This window comes from Harpegnathos saltator, unplaced genomic scaffold (assembly GCF_003227715.2).
Source record: "Harpegnathos saltator strain DR-91 unplaced genomic scaffold, Hsal_v8.6 scaffold297, whole genome shotgun sequence".
Classification (NCBI taxonomy): Eukaryota; Metazoa; Arthropoda; class Insecta; order Hymenoptera; family Formicidae; genus Harpegnathos; species Harpegnathos saltator.
The window spans coordinates 561,626-587,156 of NW_020230091.1; the positions used below are offsets into that span (position 1 = coordinate 561,626).

Consider the following 25,531-nt stretch of genomic DNA (forward strand, 5'->3'; position numbering starts at 1 on the left):
ACTCCCGTTTTGAACATTTTTTGGCTTTTTTTACGATTTACTTCCGTCGATTATACAAAACGCACAGTAGAAAAAGGTATATAAATACTGAGGACTCGGTTAAATTCGTACATTTTTATATCGCCTCTCTCTCTCTCTCTCTCTCTCCCCCTCTGTTTCTCTCTCTCTCTCTCTCTCTCTCTCTCTCTCTCTCTCTCTCTCTCTCGCTCGCTCTCTCATAAGATTCTCCTATCAATATTTACCGAATGTAAATAATTTTACAGTGATTCAATTAACTAACGATCAACATATTCATATTGATCGCGTATCGTACTTTCCAATTAATTTCAGCGGAAGGAGAAACTGCGCGTCGAAAAAAAAGAGAAGAACAATTCTCGCTTAATCTCTAGGATTGCACACTCCAGGGACGGTACAGGTTCGAAAGCGAGATCACGAGCGTTTTGTAACATTACAATAAAAAAAGAAGTCTTGTCCCTCCGCGATCAAGCCTCTAACGCTGAAATATAAAAGGTGATTCACAAATTGATAAATAATTATACTAATAATATAATTACAATGATAGTAAGAGAGAGCAAAATGGGTCCATAAAAATTTTCGATGCATTATAAAACTAGTAAATTATAACGGTATCTTGGAGATAGCGAGTTACAAAGTATCGCGAGTTTTATTGTCCATCGAAAGCTTCTCAATAAGTGACACTTTTTCTTCGTTTATTGCAATTTTGCAACTTCTTGCGCCAAGAGAAATTAACGAAAAGTGCGAACGGTTACAAGAAGAGCAAGTGTGACGCGTGCGCAAAATAAAAATTCCACCTGCCTGCGACCGAGAACAAATCTACAATAATTTTGTGCGAAATTCGCAAGCGTTGCTCAAGCGAAAAGCAACGGAGGATGATCGTTACACTAACTCGTATTCGATCTTTTCCCGACACTGAGACAGTCGTCGTTCGTGAAAATCTGGATGTGCTACGCAGTCTTCTGTATCAAGTCTCGAATTCGCATCCAACCGAAAAGATAGGTCTTTCCATGAATTTTTTTTTTTCTTAAAGAAATTCGTTACGTTTAGTAACCAAATTTCACTAATCTAATCGCCAGAAACGCACATGACCCGTTACTTCCTAATTAAACGCGCTCTATAGATTCCTCCTGAAATCATCGCGCTCAATCTCTTCTTGCTTTCGATTTGCAGCATTCATTAAAAAAGAAAAAAAGACAATTTCTCAAGAGAGCCTCTACTCGCTTGTATGTAGAAAAAATAAGTGTAGTCTCATGTGGTTACTTTCACACATGATTACGTATCATTTGTACGAAATAATTCCGAAGACTTTCCGCAAGCAAACAAAGAGAGAATAACAAAAGTCTCTCCTTCCAAAAATGTGAAATCGCCACGTGCGCTTCCGCCGGCGCGCATCCTTAAAGCTAGACGAATAAATTCATATAAGTTTTACTGCCAGATTTATTGACGTGACATAGACGGGTGTACATCTGGGCCTCGATTAAGCGCGAATTTTTATCGTAAACCAAGGACGTGAGAACATACCTCCTAGACCCTGCGTTCGTTAGTAAAGTTTTGCGCGGTCTCACGACGATCGAATCCGCACGGCGCGAAAATTTGCACGCCCCTCGTGGTCGAACATTATAAATGCATCATGTTGACGTATGATCGTAAGAACGCTCCCTTGAAATGCAAAACGTATCGTGCTTCCTCCGCATGGAAAATCACGAGAATCAAATTTTTAAACAAATTGTCAAACAGATTTCCGCCCTGAGCGAAAGAAACTGGAAATTATATTAAGTAGCGATAAAATCGCGAATACACATGATAAAAATAAAAATTTAATCATTTTTCTCGTCCCGCAAAATATGCGTTTTTTACAAGAATTCGATTGGTGAAGCGACTGGTGTATAACGAAAGAAAAAATAAAACACAGTTTGGAACACAAAATCGCATGAATTTCAGGGTGCGACAGCAGCATCCATTCAATTGCCTCTACAGACGTCTTTCCATATATTTCAAAAAAACATAAAAGCCGCGCATAATCGCAAATTATACTTGTCAATGTAATCGGGCAAATACTCCGAAGCGTTCGTTACAATGTATTTATATCATCCGTGAGTGTTGGTAATGTGGGGAAACAAAAGCGGATTCGGCACGTATACAGAAGCGTTCGTTCGATCGAATCATCGTCTCCGTTTCCAGATCGCAAGGATACGCGTGCTCAATTAGCATTCTAAGATATGACAGGTCGCGATTAATCTCGGTACATCCTGTATTCTGGAGATCTTTCTTTCGTCAAATACCAAATACACCTAAATGATGTTCGAGTTTGATTTGGTTGAGCAACAGACCGTGGTCCATTTCTACCCTCGTTATCATAAGAGGAACGCGACAATCGTCTCATTTTTTCTTTTTTCTCCCTCTTTCTCCCCCTCTTGTCTTTTTTCTTCACCGTGTCTCCCTTATGTGTGATCTAAAATATATAAGAAAAAAAAAGACTAATCATCGCGGTGGAAAGAAAGTCACGAATACAAAATGCTCTCAAGATTCACGAAATCGCAGCTGCCACTCAACCTGATATTGATCGACGTCTGAATTCGCAAGTACAATAAAAAAGAGAGAGAGAGAGAAAAAAGCACGGGGAAGAGAGAAAAGTAGGGAAGAGGGGGGGGGGTAGACAGAGAGAAAGAGAGAGAAATAGTTTATATGTCCGAATATTATTCGACAAGTTCCTTATGTCTCTCGTCAGCTGCTATGTAACAACCGCTATGTAGTGGAAATGGAGACGAATTGAAAGGTGCAATCCCGAAGACGAATTTGTTCACAAAGATTTCGTATAGACGGTAGTAGGTGGAAATGTCTCAATAATTTTTCAGATAAATATCTGCATTTTGTGTACGCATGCGTACGTATGTGTGTATTTGTGTATGGATTATATCTCGCAAACACATTTGTTTCTTTTTTAAAATTTCATAGCGCGAAAGTGTCCTGATCCTCGAATTTCCGGATGTGCCGACTGAAGAATCCCGAGGTTGCGGTTTACGGATTTTTAATATTTCGGAACTTCATACAAGCTCCGAGAGGTGTGAATGAGAAGTAAAAAGTCAGCGAGACTTGACGGAAATATTGAGGGAATTGCACCATACTTCGCAAAATACAGCATGAATTTCAGCCACGTTTCCTCTAACATCTTGATAACGCCGATAAGGGAGGTCTTTCCCGCTCTTTTTCCATTTTCGTCGAGAGTACGCCGCTATCGTTACCTCTAAGCTTGTATAAAAACGATACCTCTGTCTCTTTTTGTTCTTTTTCCTTTGTCATCTTTTGTTGTTTCGTACACCAAGGACGAGTGAGTGCGCGAAGCAAACTATATCGGGACAACATGAATCCTGAATAAATATTACTTAATATTACAACGAAATCTTAAGTATTTTCTTCGTAATGTCACCGCTATATAGTTTTTAAGAAAATAAGATACTTTACTTGAAGATTTTTATGTACAGATATTACAAACAACGTTTCATAATGCATAGGCAATGTGTCTTGCTACATATCTTTATTATACATACCGCGGAGAGAGCCTATACGGATCTACCCAGCGTCGATGTACGATTCGTGTCGTCTGCCAAAATTTTGTAAACTTTCGGTTTGGTATCGCCCTCTTAACGAAAGCAATTACCGCTTACAGCGACAACACTGGCGTTCTCAAATACAGACAAACAATTTAATGCAAATTTTGTATTAAAATTCGCGAGAAGCGACAAAAATTCGTAATCTTGTGTGCTAACTACCGATCAATCCCACTCTGTATCCTCTCTGTAAAGTCGGAAACTCGAAAGACCGCACGAATTTTTGCCTCGATAGATATTCAAACATGCCTGAGAATTCTGTTGGGATTCAGCATTATCGACATAAACAGTACTTGCTTTTCTCATTTTCGGAAAAGGAAGGAAGAGGGAGCAACGACGAATCTTATCGAGACCAATCGAATTGCACGTTGTGTGTATTTCCTTTTCTCTTCAATGCCTAGCGTTACTCTCTCTCTCTTTCTCCCCTCTCCCAATTTCTCTCTCTCCCCCCTCCTCCATCTCTCTCTCTCTCTCTCTCTCTCTCTCTCTCTCTCTCTCTCTCTCTCTCTCTCTCTCTCTCTCTCTCTCTCTCTCTCCTCTCTCTCTCTCTTCTCTCTCTCTCTCTCTCTCTCCTCTCTCTTCTCTTCTCTCTCTTCTCTCTCTCTCTCTCTCTCTCTCTCTCTTCTCCTCTCCTCTCTCTCTCTCTCTTCTCTCTCTCTCTCTCCTCTCTCTCTCTTCTCTCTCTCTCTCTCTCTCTCCTCTCTCTCTCTCTTCTCTCTCTCTCTCTCTCTCTCTCTCTCTCTCTCTCTTCTCTCTCTCTCTCTCTCTCTCTCTCTCTCTCTCTCTCTCTCTCTCTCTCTCTCTCTCTCTCTCTCTCTCTCTCTCTCTCTCTCTCTCTCTCTCTCTCTCTCTCTCTCTCTCTCTCTCTCTCTCTCTCTCTCTCTCTCTCTCTCTCTCTCTCTCTCTCTCTCCTCTCTCTCTCTCTCTCTCTCTCTCTCTCTCCTCTCTCTCTCTCTCTCTCTCTCTCTCTCTCTCTCTCTCTCTCTCTCTCTCTCTCTCTCTCTCTCTCTCTCTCTCTCTCTCTCTCTCTCTCTCTCTCTCTCTCTCTCTCTCCTCTCTCTCTCTCTCTCTCTCTCTCTCTCTCTCTCTCTCTCTCTCTCTCTCTCTCTCTCTCTCTCTCTCTCTCTCTCTCTCTCTCTCTCTCTCTCTCTCTCTCTCTCTCTCTCTCTCTCTCTCTCTCTCTCTCTCTCTCTCTCTCTCTCTCTCTCTCTCTCTCTCTCTCTCTCTCTCTCTCTCTCTCTCTCTCTCTCTCTCTCTCTCTCTCTCTCTCTCTCTCTCTCTCTCTCTCTCTCTCCTCTCTCTCCTCTCCTCTCTCCTCTCTCTCTCTCTCCTCTCTCTCTCTCTCTCTCTCCTCTCTCTCTCTCTCTCTCTCTCTCTCTCTTCGCACAAATTTCTTTCACCGCGAACAGAAGCTAACCAACAACCGTACGACGTCGCCATCGCTATATGATATTATTTACAAATGAATTTTGTTCGAACGTAATTTATTGTACTTGAGTTCTTACGCAGAACTTGGTTCGCGATGTCTTCTCGGACACGACTTCACGACCCCAAAGCTTCTTCGGCCGTCTCTCCGTTCTGACGGAATCGTGCAAACTGCAGCAGCTGGAAGTGATCCAAGAAACTGCAGCTTCCCTGAGCGGAAGAAGCTAATCCGAAAACGAACCAAGTTCCGCGTCGGTCACACGAAATATTTTACGAGCCGATCTCGATAACAACGGCACAGCGGATCTATAAACCTCACGGACGCCCGCCGTTTCGGCCACAACAACGTTATATCCCTAACTCAGCGTAGGATCGCGTTTAAAAATCTCTGACTATCCTTCCGATCGAGGATCTCCTCCTCTCTTTCTCTCACTCGCACGCATCCCTACATCACTGCAGTTCCCTGAACGACGTCTCCGAACCGAAACATTCTTGACATCGTCTTCAAAATCGTAGCACAACTTCGATGGGGCTCGGGGTCATTTCGGGGAATAAGGGAGACAAAGGGACCATCGCACTCCACTGCAACAGCGTTCTAGCTAAGTGTCGTCTCTCTTCAATGTTCAATTCACACCCGGCCGACCACACCGACCACATGCATGCACGCACGCATATACACACATACGCACGCAGGCATACACACATACGCACCATATGAGCATGACGTATATATATGTACACACAGGTCGAGATGTACCACCGCACTCACACTAGGAAGTCAGGGTCACTATAGTCCTCGCCACTGTCGCTACTATCGGAGATTCTTCTCCTCTTCTTCTTCTTGTGCTTCCTCACTTTGTCTGTCTTGTGCGCGCGGTGTTTGCGATGCTCCCTCGCGTCCGGATGGGCGTGTATCGTCAGTTTAGGGACTCGCGGTGTCGTCGCCGACGTAGTCAGCGACGCTGCCGCCATCGGCAGCGAATTTACCGAGTTATTCGGATGCTCCATCGGAACAGAGTTCAAATTCGATTGCGGCGGCGCAGGTAGCAGCTGAAACTGCTGGCCGGCGACATTAGCTAGAACATTGTCACTCACGACACTGGTGTCCGCTATCGTCCTACCGGCGTCGTTCGCGGGATGCGACGGTATCCTCTGCGTCGTATGCGAGTTCTCGCCGGTCTGCTTGCCGCCGCTAGTGTCTGCGGTAGTGTCGTTGCCGGTGCAACCGTCGTCCTCCGGCTCCTCGGGGTCGAACTTAAGCATCAGTTGCTTAAAGTCCAGATACTCCTTCACGAGCTTTTTTCTGCCGTTCGCATCCAGCTCTTCGTTGGTTACGCCTTCACGTAACCTCTGAAGCGTAGCTTTAGGCTCAAACTGCAGATTATTCTTGCGATTTACCGTCTTCTCGTACACCTTGGCCGCCTCCGAAGGCGAATATTGACCGATCTTTGCGTCGGAAAAGCCGTAGAGATCTTTGAGATGTTGCCGCAATGTCAATAGAAGCAGGAAGCCTTGACTTGCGGTGATGTACTCCCTGAGCAGAGTAGTATCACCTGGTAACCTGGCCAAAAGAGCTTCCTCATCCTCCTCGTCATCCTCCTCATCTTCCAGTGACAACAACTGGTCCGGTCGCGGTTGACCGTCCGTTCCCAGAATCACTGTCTGCGTGAGCGCACTTTGCGCTTGTGTCGACGGTGCGCTGCCTTCCTTAGGCAGCAGCGCTTCTTTGAAGGACTGCAGTAGGTTCGTGCCGGACATGGAAATGATGATGTCGATGTGGTGGATAATAAACAGTGGCTCGTCTTGCACCTGATATGTAAAGTAGGCGAGATTGTCTGCCAGATACAGCATCTGCGACAAACTGGTCTTAGCGGTCTCGTCAAAATGCTTGAGAAAGGACAGCACGATCGCACGCCTCTGCTGTTTCGTGTTACGTAGTATCGTGTAAAGGAAGCCGTTAAGAGCACCCGGAAACTCACCTTCCTTGACCCGCATACCTCTCACCGTAATGTCGTTTTGTAGAATCTTCTGTAGTCGGTAACTCAGCTTGATGCCGAACTGCGATTTCATGTGGATGAAACCGGGATATTTCTTCTCGATGTCCTGCAGTTGCTTGTCCGCGCTGTGACTGACCACTTTCTCGCAGTCGGTGCTCATGCAAATCAAATACGGCACTATCTGGACGGGATGCACTAGGCCCTGCGCCAGGATCAGCTGGATAACCTTCAGAGCCGCGTGTCGCACGCTTATGTTGACGTGCAGAAAGGACTCGAGAATCTCCTTGATGTAAAGCTGGATAACGGTGCTCGCCATTCCCGACGACACGTCGCCCATCTCCTTCAGGTTCTCCTGCTTCGACAGCTTCGCCCATTCGAGGTCCTGTTTGATCATTCGTTTTTCTTCCTCCTGCAAATACACTTCAATATTATTTAGCACCTGGATCCGCATGTGCACCAACGCGTGCTCCGACGTGAGCAAATGATGATAGAGCTCTTTCAGTTCCGGCAGCATCATGAACTCATAGTGCCGTATGCAAAGGGAACCGATGGCTGACAGCGTGAAGTGCCGGATGTCGTCGTTGTCTAGATGAACGAAGTAGTTGAGCGTCTCAAAGACCTGATCCTTGATGTTGTCCGCCAGACCTTCTATCACCTCCGGATCCATAAAATTAAAGTGACGTAGCAGTAAACCGACCGTAAACAATGCCCTCCGGAAGAATGGTCTGTACTTCAGCAGCATGGGATTCGTGGGATCCCTCTCGTAGAACGATTTGTACTCCGTCAAATGTCCGTAATATTTCTTGAAGCAGTCTCGTATTAACTTGAAGTTGCGCGTTACATTATTGACTATGGAGCCTAAGCACGACAGGCAACTCGCAACCACTGATCTGTCGTGTTGCAAGATCAGTTTCACGGAATCCTCCTCCAACTGCGCTAAAAAAGTTTCGCTAGGATGTTCCATCAGAGGCACCACTAATTCGAGCGTGTGAGCGACGCTGCTGATGATTTGGTAATCGCCCTGTGTTTGACACTTCAGACTCAGGTAAGGTTGCAAGGTGATGGCATGATTGACCAACAGCCGCGGTCGGATCTTCGCGAAAAGATAAAGTGTCGTCAAGCAGGCGACTAATCTCTGCGATGAGCCCTTTCTCTTCGATTTTTCGGTATCTTCCAAATTCGTCTCCTCTAATCGCAGCACATTCTCGATCAAACAATCCACGATCTGCTTACAAGCCGTCAGCAAAGCCCGAGGCGGCTCTGTTTGCATTTTCGTACTGTCGTCCTTATCTTCCTTCGGCTTGAACAGACTTACCAACAGCTGCTCGAACCACTCGAGTCCCATATCTTTACTAGCTGCTACGACGTCTGTGATATTCATGACCTTTCGTAACAAAGATTCAGAGTCGAGAGTTGGACGCTCCCTCACCGGAGTGAACCACATGTTTTGGAATACCTCCATGACGAGCTTGCGGATACCCTCTTCGTCGTTCACTCTTCTTATCATCTTCACGCATATCTCTGGGATCTTCGGGAAATCAGGACATTCCATGCAGATATCCTTGAGAATTTTAATAACGCGTTTACGCACGCTCACGCCGGTGTCCAAGATCCTAGCCGATAGCATATCGTAATATTTATCAATCAGCTCGGGCCTGCTTAAGACAAATTTGCCTACTAAGTCAACCGCTGCTTCTCGCACAGACGTAGAGTGGTCGAGAAACGAGTGCTTCACGCCCAGCTGCATATCCACCCTGGCTAACACGCTCGGGTCAGCTTCGACGATCATCGTCAGGCACTTCATAGCCTTGGTTCGAATAGCAATCGAGGATTCTGTCAGCACATGGAGGATTTGCTTGAGATATCTGTCAAAGCTCTGCGAGAACGGTCTTTTGGACGCGAGATACTGCGAGATCAGCTCAGCGGAATTGTAATCGATATATGTCTGAAGAATGTCCAGCTTCGTTCCAGTACTGCATGGCCTTATTCTACTGATAATGTACTTCTTCTTCTCCTCAATAATCCTGTAAGCCTCCGAATTCTTTTGCTCGTTATTGTCATTCTCGTCCGGGTCCTGTTCGTCCAATTCGGATTCGGTCTCTTGATCGCTATTGTGATGTCGATTCTTCTTCTTTGTCCGTTTCTTGTGCATCTTTTTGCTCGGACTGTTCTTCGATTGGCCTACTCGCGACTTCTCCATCGCACAGTCCCGATACCATTGCGCCAGATAAAAGTGACGTGCGTATCCGAGAGCGGAATCTTTCGTCCCGTTGACAGCCAGATAATCGAGAAGCACTTTCTGCAGGAATACCGTCCTTTCCTCGTCCTCATTCAATCCCACGATGTCCTTATCTTTTATCTGATCGTAATCCGAGTCTTTCTGCTGTTCGAGTTTAATATCTTTTATGATCTGGTCGATAGTCGATAGTTTGCATTGCGAACTGACCGCATCCTTGCGCAATCTAGCTGCTACCACACCGAGATAATCGATGGAAGCCACTCGCAATGACATGTCGGAACCTTTGTTGGAGAAATGTCCCACTAACAGGTTACCAAGAAGACTGAGGAGCAACTCGGCAGCGGGCCACTCAGGTTTGTTCACCGTCGCCAGTAAGTCTTGCACAAAATTTTCAAATAACGGCCTATAATCGATTTCTTCACCTTTACTGCCGCATTTGTTGAGGAACACCGTTAAAAAATTCCCTGCAATTCTCGTGGCGGTCTCGTATCTGTTGATAATAAACACGTCGGCGTCTACGTGACTGGATCGCTTCTCGTCTTTCTTCTCCTCCTTCTCGTCCTCCTTCGAAGATTTGGAATATGGTAGAGCGTTGTCCGACAGCACCACCACACATTGGATGAGCTGCAAGACTAACGCGGTCAGCATCTGTATGTGATCTTCAGAATTCAGCCTGTACGTACGTAAGCTTCTTTTGCTACTAGGTAGTCTCGCTATAGACGCCAGTATGTCGTCCAACAGCAACCTTCTGTGCTTCTCATACTTGGTGAATATTATGGTGACAAGTTTCAACGCACTCAACTGAAGGTCGCTCACCGACTCGACAAAAAACGGCGCAACGCCCAACGATGACGCGTGAAGAACACTTGTGTCAGTTAGAACCTGTATATTCAACAGCTCAGCCAAAAGACTCACTAGCTCATGCATCTTGTTGTAGACCTGCAGAATACTCTTCTCACGTACTTCCTTCATGTGGCCACGTTTTTTGCGCCCGCTAGAATTATAATTTTCAGTCTTGTTTTTCGTATCTGTCTTGTAGACGGGATCAAAGGAGGGATAGATCGTGTTCTGCAACTGAAATTTCATAAAAAGGACTATTCGGTCGATTACGTCCTCCAAGTAAACCGTTTTCGGCATATTGCTAGAAGTCATAATATGTAGCGCGATTAGTGACGCATCCACGGCACGTTGTACTCGTTCCATGGCCAATTGCATCCATAATCGTCCTTCCTCGACGTCGTCATCCGGATCCACGAGCGGCGACACTCTCGCGCCGTCCCGTATGTTTTTCTCCAAAATATTCAACAGTCTCACCAGCTTATCCGTAGGTATGGATTCCATGGCGCCTTGAGTCTTGAGTTTAGCCGCTTCCGTGCAAAGGTCATGCAGTTGGTACTTAGGAATAAGCATTTCCGGAGGCACGTCACCGTCATCCTCCAGATCGGCGTTCGCCATAGCATCCTCGGTGTTCTCAAAGATGGTTTCTATAGTGGAATTAAATCGCTGGTACATGTTGGTCTCCATCAGCTCTTCCACGCTCAATTTTGCTAATACAGGCACCAGCTTCTTCTCGATCTTTCGTATTTTTGGTTTCATAGGCGAGAACGCTGCGTCCCGCTTATCGTCTTCTTCGTCGTCGTCGGTTATCCTTTTCCGCCTCCGCTTATCTTCGCTCTTTCTCCGTTCTGCCCTTTCTTTCTCCCGTTGCACCTGCCGTTCCTTGGCGCGCGCTTTGAAATACTTGTTGTTCTTACCTATTTCCTCCTCACTCTCCGAATCAGTCTTCGCGTCGTCACGGTTGGAAATCCCCATCTTTGCCGCGCGACTCGGTGACTTCTCTGCAAACGCCGCCAAGCTCTTCTGCATGAGCGCCTGATCAGCCAACGATATTCTGTTCAACATCACTACCGGTTCCTTCAGTTTTTCTGTCAACGAGCCCGGCAGCTTCATGCTTCTTTCCGAATTATTATTCTGCTGATGCTGCATGCTGGAGGACCCATTGGCTGCGGGATCCAAAGCATTAACCATGTCAGTGGCATGGATATTCGGATAAGACGTGGTTGGGGGAGTCGGCAGTAAGTGTTGTACCGTATGATGATCAACGTTTTGCCTCGCATCGATATTTTCTATCGGCAAGTCGATATCGGGAAGACCAGTCACTGGATCGAGAAGGAACTGCTGATTCTCTTGCACCGCGCTGTTGATGTCCAGCGGCTGACCACTGCTCAATGCGTGCTGCATTTGCTGATTCATCATGGGATCATAAAGATTCTGCTGTACGCCCATGGTCGGATGTTGCTGTAGAGGCATGTTGGTGCGTATAGGTGATGCCATGTGCATGTTGTGCTGCGGCGTCATACCAGCCATATTATGGTGCTGAGGTGTTGCGTTCCCGAGTGACGTCAATGGCGCATTGGGAGGACTTATGTGGGCCGGCGAGTACATGTTCGGCTGAAGGGCTACGTTGGATAAGGGATTTATACAGTTCGTATCCTCTTGCATATGCTGGGGTGTTGTTAGCGTTCTCGTTTGTTCGGTCATCACATTTCCTCTGGGCGACGGAGAAGGCACGGCGAATGGGGACATCTGCGAAATGTCCGCGTGATTCTGCGGCGTGATTGGCATTCGCGGATGTTGCGCGTGAGAGATACCGCTGGCTGCCATCGGCGGCGGAAGTACAGTTCTGGCGGACGCAGAATGAGCCGGACTACCTTGAGGCGTTTGCCTGGACCCCGAAGAGCTCGAGTAGGACGGCGAGAAGCGGCCATAGTTTGCCGGCGATTGATTCGCATGCAGCATAGGCGTACTTTGCGTCCAATTTCTGGGAGAGTTGTGCTGAGGTCCCTTGAATACATGTGGATTTATCTGTAAAATCGCTTTAAGCAGCTCAGGCATGTTCTGCTCAGTCTCTAGCGATTGCTCTGTATTTGCGTAATTGTCCTTAAGTTCGATGTGATCAGCTGAGGTCTGCGACAGAGACAGTATCAACTGTGGCACGAGATTCTCATCGCGGACACTCAGCAATATCTGTGCCTCCTCGGCCACTCGTGGATGAAACAGCAGGGACTTGTTAGTCAAAGTCTGTGGCAGCGGAGTCGGTAGGGGCATTTCAGGCAACAAGTCCGTAAGACTTGCAATACCAGCGAGGGTAGTTATTGGCACACTCGGTACAACCCCATTCATTTTGAATTTGATTTGTTCTGGCATTACAGCCTGGACAAAAGAAGAAGAAACAAAATCAATGTCAGTGTTGCTAAGCGTCGCCTAGGGTTCGTGGGATAGTACGATGAGCTGAGCACTGCACAAACATGTTACAAGTATTTGTTCATGATATGCAGTAAATATAAATCAACAGAATATGTCTTAATGCACTGACTACACAAATGTCTAAATAAATCATCGTTAAAATTTTGGCACTATGCATCTCTCAGAACATATCAACACAAATATTTCACCATTGAATGGAATAGTCTCTATTCCTCTTTGAAGAACACTAACACTATGGCAAATATTAGGAACTTAACGAAGTCCTTTTTAAGTTCCCATGTTGCACCATAAAAGTTTCAACCAAATTTCGATGAAGCTCTTGGGTCCTCCAATAAACGATCCATGTTTATTAACACTTTGTCTTCCTGCAAATAAAATGCACTATATGTAGAATATTATTTTACAAACATCTATTTATCGCACATATATTACTTATATATTTTTAAAAAATAAAATGAAATTAGAAAATATTCATATAATTAAAAATGAAAAAATGTTACATACAAATAAATATAACAAAAACAAAAACAAAAATTCAGCTTAAATCTGTTGCAATATAACATAGTTTATACTATATATAGCTTGCTGCAAAATTATTATGATCTCTATCATTCTTTATAATTTAAACTCAAAGACAAACAATAATGATAAATATTATATATCTTATAAAACATTCGTGCAAGACTTATATATATCGAAATAACTCAAAGTCTTGTTGATACATACAAAGTGCAACATCAAAATTGAAATATTTTTCATTTGAACCAAATTCATTTAACTCTCATAATAAATACTAATATTTCTGCAAAGTAGCCATCTTTTGCGCATGAATGCAATATAATCAGCTGTTATATTATACATATAACCAGACAGAGTTGATCCCAACAACACAATGATAAGCTGAAGAAAAACACAGTATCTCTTGACCATAGCCAAGTCTGCTGCCTCCAAGATACCGATCCAGATAGTCACCAGAATACACAGCACAGCATCTATTTACCTTCTTTGCATTAACGTCAACCACTCAACATTGTACGTCGCGCGACACTGTATCGTCGTGGAGACCAGGTGCAGCTGCAGCGCGAAGGAGAGGGGATGCTCGTGAGATACTTCTCCGGACCACAAACGCCGAACACTGATGAGCAAGAGAATACGCTGGATCACTCGCGCGAAAAAACGCCGTTTATGTCTTCGCCTCGCACAGCAGAACAATGCGACGCGGCGCGTCGCGACAACCCCGTACCACTTGCTTACCCGTACTATTTACGTTGTCCGACCGCCGTTCCGTTGCTTGCTTCGTCCGCGGTTGGCGTTTTGGCGGGAGGCCCGGACGCGTTTCGTGGCCCCGCGTCGCTCGTCTCTGCCGGCAGGTCGTCAAGGATAGCGTGATGTCTGGCGCAACGGCTCCCCGTCGCGAAACTCACCGCGGGTACACCGTCGTCCGGGCGATGCTCGCTCAATTGTCATCCACGGGATGACTACTCAGTGGCCTACTTGGTTGGACGCGTTTCCACGTCGATCACGATGGGCCTCGAGCACGATTGGTGATCACGACACTGCCCTCACGCACGTTTACCGCGGCGTCGCGCAAACATCACCGCGTCCTAGACGCTACGTCGCCCCGTAAACCGTACTTATAGTGGGAATACGAAGAAAACAGACACAAAGGCGTCCATTTTGCTCAAGCAGCGAGTTAGCGGAAGTGGCGTAGTGGATATCGCTCTCGGACTAGACGCAAGTATTACCGGCGGGGCGCTACGCGGCGTCGCGCGACCAGCGGTCCAGTGTAACGCTTTTGACGCATCCGCATTGGTGCGTCGGTAAACATTCGGTTTAATTCAGGCCTGGTCTACAATATGTGTTATAAGCTGTAAGCCGTAAGAATTGACCAATTATAGCCGATTATTTTTGTAATAATCGACTGTGATTCGCCAATTGTTACGGCTTACAACTTACGAAACGTATTGTAAACCAGGCCTTAGATAGCAGTCATGCAATTTTCGTTGGATATCGATCATATATCTTTTTCTCTCTAGGTATCGATCACGTTACTTTTCCCCTAGAGTGAAAAGTGAAAAATTAGTGGTAGTCCACAAATATTTATGTTCATTAATATTTTATAAACTTTTATATATTTTTTAATACTATTTACAATAACATGTGTAACGTTTTATTTAAATTTATTATTTGCTGCAGTTTACTTACCGATATAAAAGAATAAATTGACTTTCCAATATTTCAAAAGGATTAGATATATCGCGTAAAATTCTCTTTTGTATCCTTAAATTTCTTCTTTCTTCTTCTTCGTTTGCAACTCGAAATAGTCATCATGCTACAGCCATAATAAATACTAATAAATACTAATAAATATTAATATAATATTTACTAATAAATATTACTAATAAATTTATTAATAATAATAAATATATTAATAATAATATTACTAATAAATATTAATATAATGCAATTCGTGCGAAGATAGGAAAATTAATACGCGCGCGATCGACTGATTTTCAACGCAGTAGTAATAATATTATATTCCGTATTCGTCGTGTCATTAGATTTTCACTTTTCCGCTAACAAGTTTAATGACGAAAAGTTTACGTAAAAAGTTGGTGAAAAGCTTACGTTTCCATGTTTCCCCTAGCTGTATGATCATAGTTAAACAACATAAAATTACAAAAAGATATTTTAAGAACATCCAAATGACGTTCTATCTTTTTTTAAATATGTTTTAGACACACACATGATATTTTGGAGTATTTTGTGTTGTCTAGGCAACTTCACGAGAAATTTTTCACTTTTCACTCATGGGGAAAAGTTACGTGATCGATACCCTGGTGTGAAGTAGCGAATTGATGTGAAAATTATAAAGTATCACTAACGAATATAAAATTCATCAATAAACCTTTTCATCTTTTACAAGTGCTAGAGGGAAAAATACATATTCGATATTGTGAGAGCGTTAATATGAGAGAGGGAAAGTGTAGTTTCATGTGAATCTCATGACTGTAGCTGCTATTTTAAAATTATCAATAGCACTGAAAATCTATATTAAATATAACATAAACTATAGCTTTTCAGTACTAGCGGTGAATATCGCTGACTTTAGCGATTATATAACTTTTTTAACAATGGAAATGTAAAATTTTTCACGTTTCCACTTCCTATACAGCACAAAAGTTATAGTAACATTGCTGCAACGTCGCTGCAATATTGCATCATTGTCACAACGTTATAGCAACGTTGCTGCAACTTTCTGTACCGTATAGGCTTTAAACAAGGTCGTTAGATTCCAGTTATTAAAGCAGCATGAAAAATACTTTTTATCAAAAATGATAGGATCAATTTCATTGTCTCTCTTCGATTAACTTAATTGACCAACGACATATACAATGTACGTATACATATACCTAGTGTACATATACATATACCTAGACCAAGCTTTCATATATTTCTACTGTAAAGTCCTGGCTTTAACATTAACAATATATTACCTATTAATTCCCAGACAGCACACGGATGTCCATTGGACGTCCGTTATACAGGGTGATTCAAAACAACCTTCCATTATTAAAAGTATAAAATCCTGATAAAATTCTAAAACAACTTTTCTTCTTGCAAAATTTTGGCAAAAGCTTAGATTTTTAATTATTAACAAAAATAGTAGACCTATTGCGGGTCGGGTACGGGAGGTAGACAGGTGCGGCGCAACTCACCGTCAGACGTGGGCGCTAACGCGGAGTACCCGCAGCAATCAGCTGATCACACTACACATGTCATATACTAGCTACGTTCCAATATTCATTGCCAGCATAAAAATCTGTATTTTATATCTGTAACGTGGTGCGACGGATGTCTTGCTCGGTTGGGGTACAGCTCGGCGTATCTTCGAGCAGCAACAGCGAGCTGGCCGTGACAGGCTCCGAGTGTCAATAGCATGTCATAATATTCTTCGTTCGTGTATGCTGCCATATCGTCTTGACGTTAACGCTTCCAATAACCGCAGGATTATTGATTAACGCATCAATTGTTTCAACGCATTTATACGATCGTCGCGGCATGTCCATTGGTCCATCCCCCACCACGCACGACCACCGCTTCGCATTGGTCGTACAATGAATACGAGTGAATGAGTAAGAAAGAGACAGAAAGACTCGGAGAGACCGAGAACGTGCTTGCATGTGTGTGCGCGCACAATCCTCGCTGTTTTCCAAAATTTTTGCCAGTTATAACAATCACCTAATGTCACAGAAAATACAGATTTTTATGCTGGCAATGAATATTGGAACGTAGCTAGTGTATAACATATGTAGTGTGATCAGCTGATTGCTGCGGGTACTCCGCGTTAGCGCCCACGTCTGACGGTGAGTTGCGCCGCACGTGTCTACCTCCCGTACCCGACCCGCAATAGGTCTACTATTTTTGTTAATAATTAAAAATCAAAGCTTTTGCCAAAATTTTGCAAGAGGAAAAGTTGTTTTAGAATTTTATCAGGATTTTATACTTTTAATAATGGAAGGTTGTTTTGAATCACACTGTATGTCCATTTTTTTTATAAAAGACATCCATAGGACGTACGTTTATCACAACTTCGGACATAGGACGTCCTATAGGTCCGATGTCCAATAAGGACATCCTTGTTACGTCCAATTTATGTTCACAGACGTAAATCGGACATACGGACATAAATTGGACGTGAAACATACATCCATTGGATGTCCGGTGCTACCTGGGTTAAAGACTTGTCCAATTTTACATGTTATTTTATTCTCATACTTTAATCCTAAGTAAATATAAGCTGGGTATAAGCACATATATATGCGCATATAATTCAATATTGCACGCTCAATTAAAATTATATATTATAATTTTAATATAATAATTAAATTACAATTAAAATTGTAATATTTAGCAGTGCATGCGTTGAGAAAGAGCTAAAGAAACAACGGATCGATACAACGGAAGCTGTAATACTTTTAGCTAATCACAATTATCTGTAATAGCATTTGTACAGACAATTTGACCAACTAAAAGTATTGAAGATATATTTAAGACGATTTTTAAATATAAAAACGAACTATGAACAGACCTTGGTAGCACTTATAGTACACACCAGTTCTGCCAATGAAAAACGCTTATTAGTTTATATCTTTATTAAAGCCAGTGACAGACGATACTCATTTTCGTGCTGGATTGCTTGCTAGATGAAAATACTGTGTTCTGGGTACCTATTATGGAACTCGTCGGAATCGATACCGATCGAATTTATTCCGTTATTCTTTCCTAGATTTCTATTGTCTTTTCTAGGGGAAATGGAATTATTCCGATCGGAATCGATTCCGACGAATTCCATGATAGGTACTCCAGACTCCAGACAGCACCGGACATCCAATGGGTGTACCTTTCACGTCCAATTTATGTCCGTATATCTGATTTACGTCCGTGGACATAAATTGGACATAACCAGGATGTCCTTACTGTACCATCGGACCTGTACGTCCATCGGACGTCCTATGTCCGAAGTTGTGACAAACGTACGTCCTATGGACGTCTTTTGTAAAGAAAATGGACATATAACAGAGATCCAATGGACATCCGTGTGCTGTCTGGGACCCTGCTCGGTACATTTCCGAAGATAGATGGAAATACACCAATTAGAACACAGTATTTTCATTCAGCAAGTAATTCAGCATGAAAACAAGCATCGTGCGCCGCTGGCTTAACTGTCATTACTTTGAAATATATTAATGGAGAATTCACACTACGTCCGATGTCCGACGTACGACGTCCGACATCCAATAGGAGAACAGCTTTCTAATGGAGAATTCAATTCTCCATTAAATGTCGGACGTCGTACGTCGGACATCAGACGCAGTGTGAATCCTCCAGAAGACTGCGTTTCGATATTTACTGCTAGCACTGGAAATCTATAATATACGTGACACAAACTGTATATTTTCAGTACTGGCAACGAATATCGGAACCATAGGATAGGCCAGCCATAGAATAGACTTTGCACACAAGGGCTCGATTCCTGACGGCGTGCGAATGAGATGTGTATGCGAGAATATACAGTTCACGTTACATATAATATAGATTTTCGTATGCGCATCTCAGTCGTACTCCGTCAGGAATCGTACCCTAGGACCATAGAGATATTATAGATAGAGTAGGGGAGACAGGCACGAAAGCGTCTTCTCGAATGAGAGAGAAAGAAAATGAGAGAGCCCTCTCTATCTTTGTCCCCTTCGGACAGCTCTCTCCCCACTACTTCTATAGCGCGTCGCATGTATTCTACACTACGTTAACTGCGAACCAATCAGCGCAAAGCTAGAAAGAAACAGAAAGAGCTCCTTCATTTTCTTTCTCTTTTCAACGGTTGGACGTTTCCACTCATAGGCGCTCCTATATCTCCCCTACTCTATCTATAATGGCCGTTTTCCAGCAAGGGTCACAGTGTCACAGAGGCTACAAGGTAACAATGGCTGCGTTCAGAATATACAACTGTTACACAACGGTTGAGTAATTCGTCAACGTTATTGGTCTGAATGTAAGAATCGAACAGTAAGGACCAATAGTTAATAGTTAAGCCAGCGGCACACGGTGCTTGTTTTCGTGAGGATTGCTTGCTGGATGAAAATACTGCGTTCTGATTGTGCATTTCCATTCATCTTCGGAAATGTACCAATCAGAACGCAGTATTTTCATCCAGCAAGCAATCCGCACGAAAACAAGCACCGTGTGCCGCTGGCTTTACTAAGCGCTCAGTGAGCGCTTTGTTTTCTGAACGCAACCTATGGCTGCGTTCAGAAAATACAACGGTTATACTTCGTCTACAATAGAAGTCATAGAGTCGTAAATCGTACAAATTGACCAATCGCGGTCGATTATTTTTCTCTTACCGGACTATGATTGGTCAATTTCTACGACTTACGACTCTACGACATAAGGTCATTCTACAATACGTGTCGTAAGTTGTAAGCTGTAAGAACTGACCAATTATAGCCGATTATTTTTGTAATAATCGACTATGATTCGCCAATTCTTACGACTTACAACTTACGACACGTATTGTAGAATGACCTTTCTATTGTAGACAAGGCATTACATAACGGTTGAATAATTCGTCAACGTTATTGGTCTGAATGTAAGGATCTAACAGTAAGGACCAATAGTTACTAAGCGTTCAGTGAGCGCTTTGTTTTCTGAACGCAACCTATGTTCACTGGATCGAATAAGATCGGATATGCTCAATTTCGCCGGGCATATTTTGTGCCAGAACATCTAATTACAGTGGAAGTTGATCATGCATTAATTAATAGAAATATTTTGTAATGTTATGCCGGCGCTAGTGTTAGATTATCAGACAGACGAGATGATCACGCGGTCAATAGGCTCGTTATCTCGATTACATGAAAAGTACTCTTTTTCGTGGTAGTTGTGATCGCAGTGGTAGTAGTATAGAAACATCGACCAACGGTCGCGTAGTGACGAGTTTAATCTTTATAGGTGATCTTAGGCTGTCTGGGTTGTCAGTATCGAGTATTAAAGAAGCATTTAACGTTGACCGGTGTTTGCATTGCCCTTCGTGGTACGTGTTTTTATCTATTATTTAGCATAACGTTATTATTTCGTGACAGTACAATAGTGCGTGCTATACGTCTACTTGATATTGCTGCTACTATCACTACTACTACTACTACACTATTCTATTACTCATTGCTACAGGCACAGCCCGTAAAGCGTTCCACATTCTGGTCTGTCCGGTGGCGTGTTTCAGATTGCGCGGTATATGACGAGCTGGCTCCAGGTAAATATTTCTCGTTGTTTTCGATATCCTTTCGGCGTGAAAATTTTCGTCCCGACGTATATTTATACGTGCTACAATATTTCCTTCTTTCCCTACATTCCAAATTTGAGAGTGTATGTTTATGAATGATAAGCGAAAAAGATATGCAATGATTCACTGCTTACTAAAGTGTCACTTGATTTTTTTTTAACGTGTTTTCTTGTTATTCTTACATGGTTGTATATATGTATATATATATATATATATAAATATATAAATATATATTATATATAAATGCTTATATATAGTAAACAGCCTGTAATGACAATTCGTATATATACATATATTATTTGGTAATTTGACTTAATATTTATAATTTGTATTTTTGAATTCTATAAAGAGGAATAATTAAATAAAACTTTTTCTTTATTTACTTGCAGAATATAGAAAAATGAATATTCTAAATAATATGTCTGCAGCTTTTTGGTCACCAGATATTTGGTTACCGCCTAATATAACATGGCAAGACATCAGTCCCAGTGCAGACAATAAATATGCTAATTATCAGCATTTAATATATCCCTTGCCAATGGCATTTATTCTTCTAGGAATAAGATATGCTCTTGAAAGGTTCTTATAAACTTCTTACAAATTGAATTTTCTTCTGTAATTATACTTCTTATCTTTGTAATATTTTTATTGAATATATATTATATATTACTATTAATAAGTTTATATATGAATATAAATAAATGAATAATAAATATATTTGTTACAAACAAGAAAAATTAAAGGAAAAGCTCATGTAATATGTAATATATATTTCTTAAATAGGTATTGGTTTGCCCCCTTTGGGAAATCTCTTGGTATAAAAAATACAAGAAGTAAAAAGGCTGTACCCAATGAAATATTAGAAAAGGCATATCTTAGTAAGAAAACTAAGCATAAGCAAGTGAGTAATTAATTTTATAAAGAAATTTTATATAATTTCATTAATTAATTTTATATAATCTCAGAATTTACATTTCTATATATATATTTTATACAATATTGATCAATATCATTTAATTGTTAACAACTTGTTAATAACTATAACTTGTTATAGAATTATTGTACATGCATATATGTGCATATGCATGTGTATATAAAACATTTAAGTTACAAATATATTAATATTAATATATTAATATTAAATAATTATAAGCAAGTATAAGTTGTATGTGATATATATATAATGTGATGAATATTTAATGTGTTAATTGTCAATTTATATATTTATATATATATATATTATCAATATTTTATCTTGTAACAAAAAATATTTTAAGATACTGGGATTAGCTAAACAGTTAGATTGGACAGAAAGACAAGTGGAAAGGTGGCTTCGATTACGTCGTTCACAGGACAAGCCATCTACTCTTACAAAATTCTGTGAAAACAGGTTTGTTATATGTTTTTTTATATTGTGTGTGTGTTTACAGACATTTGATGTATATGTGTTTATTTGTTAAGAATATATATATATATATATATATATTACTTTTCAGTTGGAGATGTGTTTATTATATATATTCTTTTTTGTATGGCCTTATTGTCTTGTGGGATAAGCCTTGGCTTTGGGATATAAATCATTGTTACTATAATTACCCTTATCACCCTGTTACTAATGACATATGGTGGTATTATATGGTATCAATGGCACTTTATTGGTCATTAAGTTTTTCTCAATTTTTTGATGTAAAAAGGAAAGATTTCTGGCAAATGTTCATTCATCATATAGCTACTATTATACTCATGTGTTTCTCATGGGTTGGAAATTTAACGAGAATTGGCTCTTTGGTTTTGCTGGTACATGATTGTGCAGACATATTTTTAGAGGTAAGGATTTTAAGAGAAAATTAGTTTTGTGTGCAATATTCTGTGTTTCCTTTTATACATAAATTTATTTTGTAGGCGGCAAAAATAGCAAAGTATGCAAATTATCAGAAATTGTGTGATTTTATATTTGCTATTTTTACAATTTTGTGGGTTGTGACACGTATGGGTATATACCCATTTTGGATAATTTATAGGTATATACTTCAGTATTTTTGTCCTTATATAGCCTAATTGTGGATCTTAAGTGGAAATTACATAAATATGGATTTTATTATATATTGCAGCACATCTATAGAGGCACCTAAAATAGTACCGATGTTCCCTGCATATTATATTTTCAATTCTCTATTAATTTTACTACTGTTACTCCATGCAATTTGGACTTATTTAATCCTTAAGATCGCATATAATGCTTTCAATGCTGGTCAGGTACGTGCTGCTGATTTATATAGATTATCGTGTGCACGTTCATTGAAACGTTTTTTCATTATTAACTAATAAATACACTTGTATATACATGCTCTAATTTTTTTTTTTTTTGGAAAAAATATTACAGATGGAAGGTGATATTCGCAGTAATAGCAGCGATGAAATATCCGACACTTCAGTTAATAATACACCCATAAACAGTACTGCAAATTATATTAATAAATCGAATTCAAGGCCAAAAGTCCACTAACAAAAAGCATGCTAGACGAGTTGCTATTATATAGAAACTATTTCAAAGCAGAAATTTGATCCAGATATTTTAATCAGGTGCTAATCTCTATCTCTCTTCCTACAAATATAATAAAAGTTTAATAAAGCTTTGAATACGTTTTAATCTTGTAATCCAGAATGCTAACTAATATACCTATCTTTAATCTCACAAAATTAAAACGTATTAAATCTTACTTCCGTTTCAATAGTATTTTTTAAGACATTTTGATGCTTTTTGTCACAATCATCCTATCTGCAATTCTGTCAATTGTGCATTTTTGTTATAAGTATTATATATAGAGATACACAACGAAAATCATTAGAGCAATCCTATTATTATTTGTATCACTTATTTATATCTATTTTAAGTATTAATGTAAGTCTGCACTTTAAATGACTTTTTAATGCTTAGTTAAGCTAAGTACGGACCAAAGCTACAAGATGTTCAATATGTGAACTTTGTCGACCGTTTCAAATTCCTTAATACTATATATTTTGAAAAATATATTTATTGATTTTCATATACTTCAATATAATTATATCAGTCAATCATTGAAAGAATGATAAATAAGAGATACAATAATAAATTTTTTTAATTAATCATATGCTCTCGTGTACTAACTCGTTCTATCTATAAAGGATCTTTCTTAAATAGTTTAAGATCGATCAAGTATGTTTGTGTAATAATAATCCAAATTGCGATGATTATTTAGTTTGCGATATATGCTACAATGTACATATCGTGGCGCTTATGTTTCTTAAGATATTGTAAGACACAATTTCTCTATTAAAAGTTATAGGCCCATATTCAGAACATGCTTGTAACCATGTCAGCGCGCTGTTAACCAATGAAAAGCCACGCAATATGTCTTCTGATTAGTTAACAGCGCACTAACATAGTTATAAGCATGTTCTGAATGCATGGGATAGTATACAACACAAAATAGTGTATAAAGTTCTTAAACGTATGATCGAAAATTAAAAACGAGCCTAAACTATGAGTAAATTGTATTAATTGTAATATTAAAGACACTGTAATATATAAAAATTATAACGAATTTTTTATTTTTATTTGAATCATTGTCAATGTTTGTATATAGAAATATAATATCGTCACAAGTATAAATATTTATTTTTGAAAAAAACCTATTTATATTCTTGACATTGTTGCGTCGTATTTGATCGGTAATTCCTTATACTAAATTTCAAGGTGAAGAAACCTATAAGAATTATATTGTACATTTTATTAGAAATATGAAGTAATAATTTATGAGAAATAAGTAGAAACATTTATGAATAAAATGAAGATTTGAGAATATAAATAAGAAGATAGGTATGAATTATCATATATACAGGGTGTCCCATTTTAAGTGTCCACCCCAAATATCTCTTATTTTTGATTTTAGAGAAAAATGGTTCAGACACGTTTTGTATGGGTTCAAGGGGGCCATAAGATGGTACCATTGATTTGACCTTGACGAGTCATTTGAAGGTCACGTGAAGGTTACCTCAATTTTTTTAGATGACACCCCAATTTTTTATTACATATTCTTGTAGCTGACCTCGAGAGCTTCCCAAAACACTATAATCAAATGTTTTTTAGTGAAGTACTTTTCGAGTTATAAAGCTCCAAATTTACAAAATTTTGATAAAAATACAAAATATTTCGTAAAACATTCATAAGATATATAAATAAAATGTATACTTACAGGATAAAAATGACAAAAAATCTTATGTATATTATTAAATGAGGTTATATTAGCTGTCAGTACACATTCATTTAATCCATAATGGAAAAAAATATCAAAACAGCCAAATAATATTTAATAATTTCATAAAAATCACTATACTATTTTATCCGTTGCCGAACGTTTTTAGCTAAAACATTAAAGATAATATAACACAATCCTCCATAACCGAAGATTCCCGATCTGACATAGAAAAGCTATTAGGTAGTACGAATTATTATAAGCATTAACTTTCCTGTCTTATCTATTTTCTTTTCCTTGCTTACGCCTTTCTATGACTACGTTTACACAGCCTAATTTACGCCAAAGTTATAACAGAGAGAAGCCTGAGAGCGGACATGGCTGCATTTACAGCGTTATGGAAAAGTTGGCTGATTCGAAGCGCCAACTGGGTCCATTTTTCATGGACATGAACTACTAAGCCAATGTCCACGATTTGTTGGTACTATCCCGTGCTATGTCCATAATTATTTGGTTCTGTTCTGTGCTATGTTCACGAGCGAGCTAGATTAGTTAGATAAAAACGAAGAATCGGTCTTTGCCTCACCACCAGCGAATAGCCAATCGCGACGAAGCGAGGCAGCAGCGATGTTATCGTAAGGCAGACGTCGCCGTCCTCCCTTTCACCCCCTTGTTTTCCTTTCCACATTGTTTTATATTCATGATTCGGGAAGAAAATAATTTCGAGAGTTCGGATGATTTCTAGCAATGACGCGACAGAGATAACGCGCGGCCACATTAATTTGTCATGACTTTTATATTACTTATAATTACATAAACGCCCATATATGCAAATTATAGATAATTATTGCGCGTATGTTTTAACATTGTACAATATGATATATAATAATAACAACTTC

The 25,531-nt window shown here is 40.4% G+C and overlaps 2 protein-coding genes and 1 long non-coding RNA gene across 4 annotated transcripts; 1 reads left to right on the forward strand and 2 right to left on the reverse strand.

Annotated features, from left to right (window-relative positions):
* Nucleotides 1-1,998: 1,998 nt before the first annotated feature.
* LOC105190342 (uncharacterized) lies at nucleotides 1,999-4,074 on the reverse strand. Its single transcript, XR_003113062.1, has 2 exons — nucleotides 3,567-4,074; nucleotides 1,999-3,364 (listed from the first exon to the last, which is right to left on the reverse strand). It is a non-coding gene; the product is annotated as an uncharacterized LOC105190342 (long non-coding RNA).
* Nucleotides 4,075-4,953: 879 nt separating this feature from the next.
* Nucleotides 4,954-14,296, reverse strand: Nipped-B (Nipped-B cohesin loading factor). The gene is made up of 3 exons (XM_019844707.2): nucleotides 13,809-14,296; nucleotides 13,555-13,689; nucleotides 4,954-12,919 (listed from the first exon to the last, which is right to left on the reverse strand). Exon 3 carries the CDS (start codon nucleotides 12,492-12,494, stop codon nucleotides 5,817-5,819), a length of 6,678 nt encoding a protein of 2,225 aa, XP_019700266.1. The 5' UTR covers nucleotides 12,495-12,919; nucleotides 13,555-13,689; nucleotides 13,809-14,296; the 3' UTR covers nucleotides 4,954-5,816.
* Nucleotides 14,297-19,763: 5,467 nt separating this feature from the next.
* On the forward strand, nucleotides 19,764-23,924 carry schlank (ceramide synthase schlank). Of its 2 annotated transcripts, none has more exons than XM_011153054.3 (10): nucleotides 19,764-19,850; nucleotides 20,067-20,148; nucleotides 20,286-20,367; nucleotides 20,787-20,976; nucleotides 21,181-21,298; nucleotides 21,675-21,787; nucleotides 21,894-22,224; nucleotides 22,300-22,418; nucleotides 22,509-22,653; nucleotides 22,781-23,924. In XM_011153054.3, the coding sequence occupies exons 4-10, from the start codon at nucleotides 20,798-20,800 to the stop codon at nucleotides 22,901-22,903; spliced, it is 1,128 nt and encodes a 375-aa protein (XP_011151356.1). In that variant the 5' UTR covers nucleotides 19,764-19,850; nucleotides 20,067-20,148; nucleotides 20,286-20,367; nucleotides 20,787-20,797; the 3' UTR covers nucleotides 22,904-23,924. The 2 variants fall into 2 exon arrangements, with proteins under 2 accessions (XP_011151356.1, XP_011151355.1); XM_011153053.3 differs by having other exon boundaries at nucleotides 19,766-19,976.
* Nucleotides 23,925-25,531: the final 1,607 nt, after the last annotated feature.

What these genes read in the sequence shown, in the direction of transcription:
- Nipped-B (XM_019844707.2), bottom strand. Translation starts at nt 12,494, where the DNA reads ATGCCAGAACAAATCAAATTCAAAATGAATGGGGTTGTACCGAGTGTG.
- schlank (XM_011153054.3), top strand. Translation starts at nt 20,798, where the DNA reads ATGAATATTCTAAATAATATGTCTGCAGCTTTTTGGTCACCAGATATT. An exon ending in ACAAAATTCTGTGAAAACAG is followed by an intron (nt 21,788 to 21,893) that starts GTTTGTTATATG and finishes ATTACTTTTCAG; the next exon opens with TTGGAGATGTGTTTATTATA. An exon ending in GTGCAGACATATTTTTAGAG is followed by an intron (nt 22,225 to 22,299) that starts GTAAGGATTTTA and finishes TTTATTTTGTAG; the next exon opens with GCGGCAAAAATAGCAAAGTA.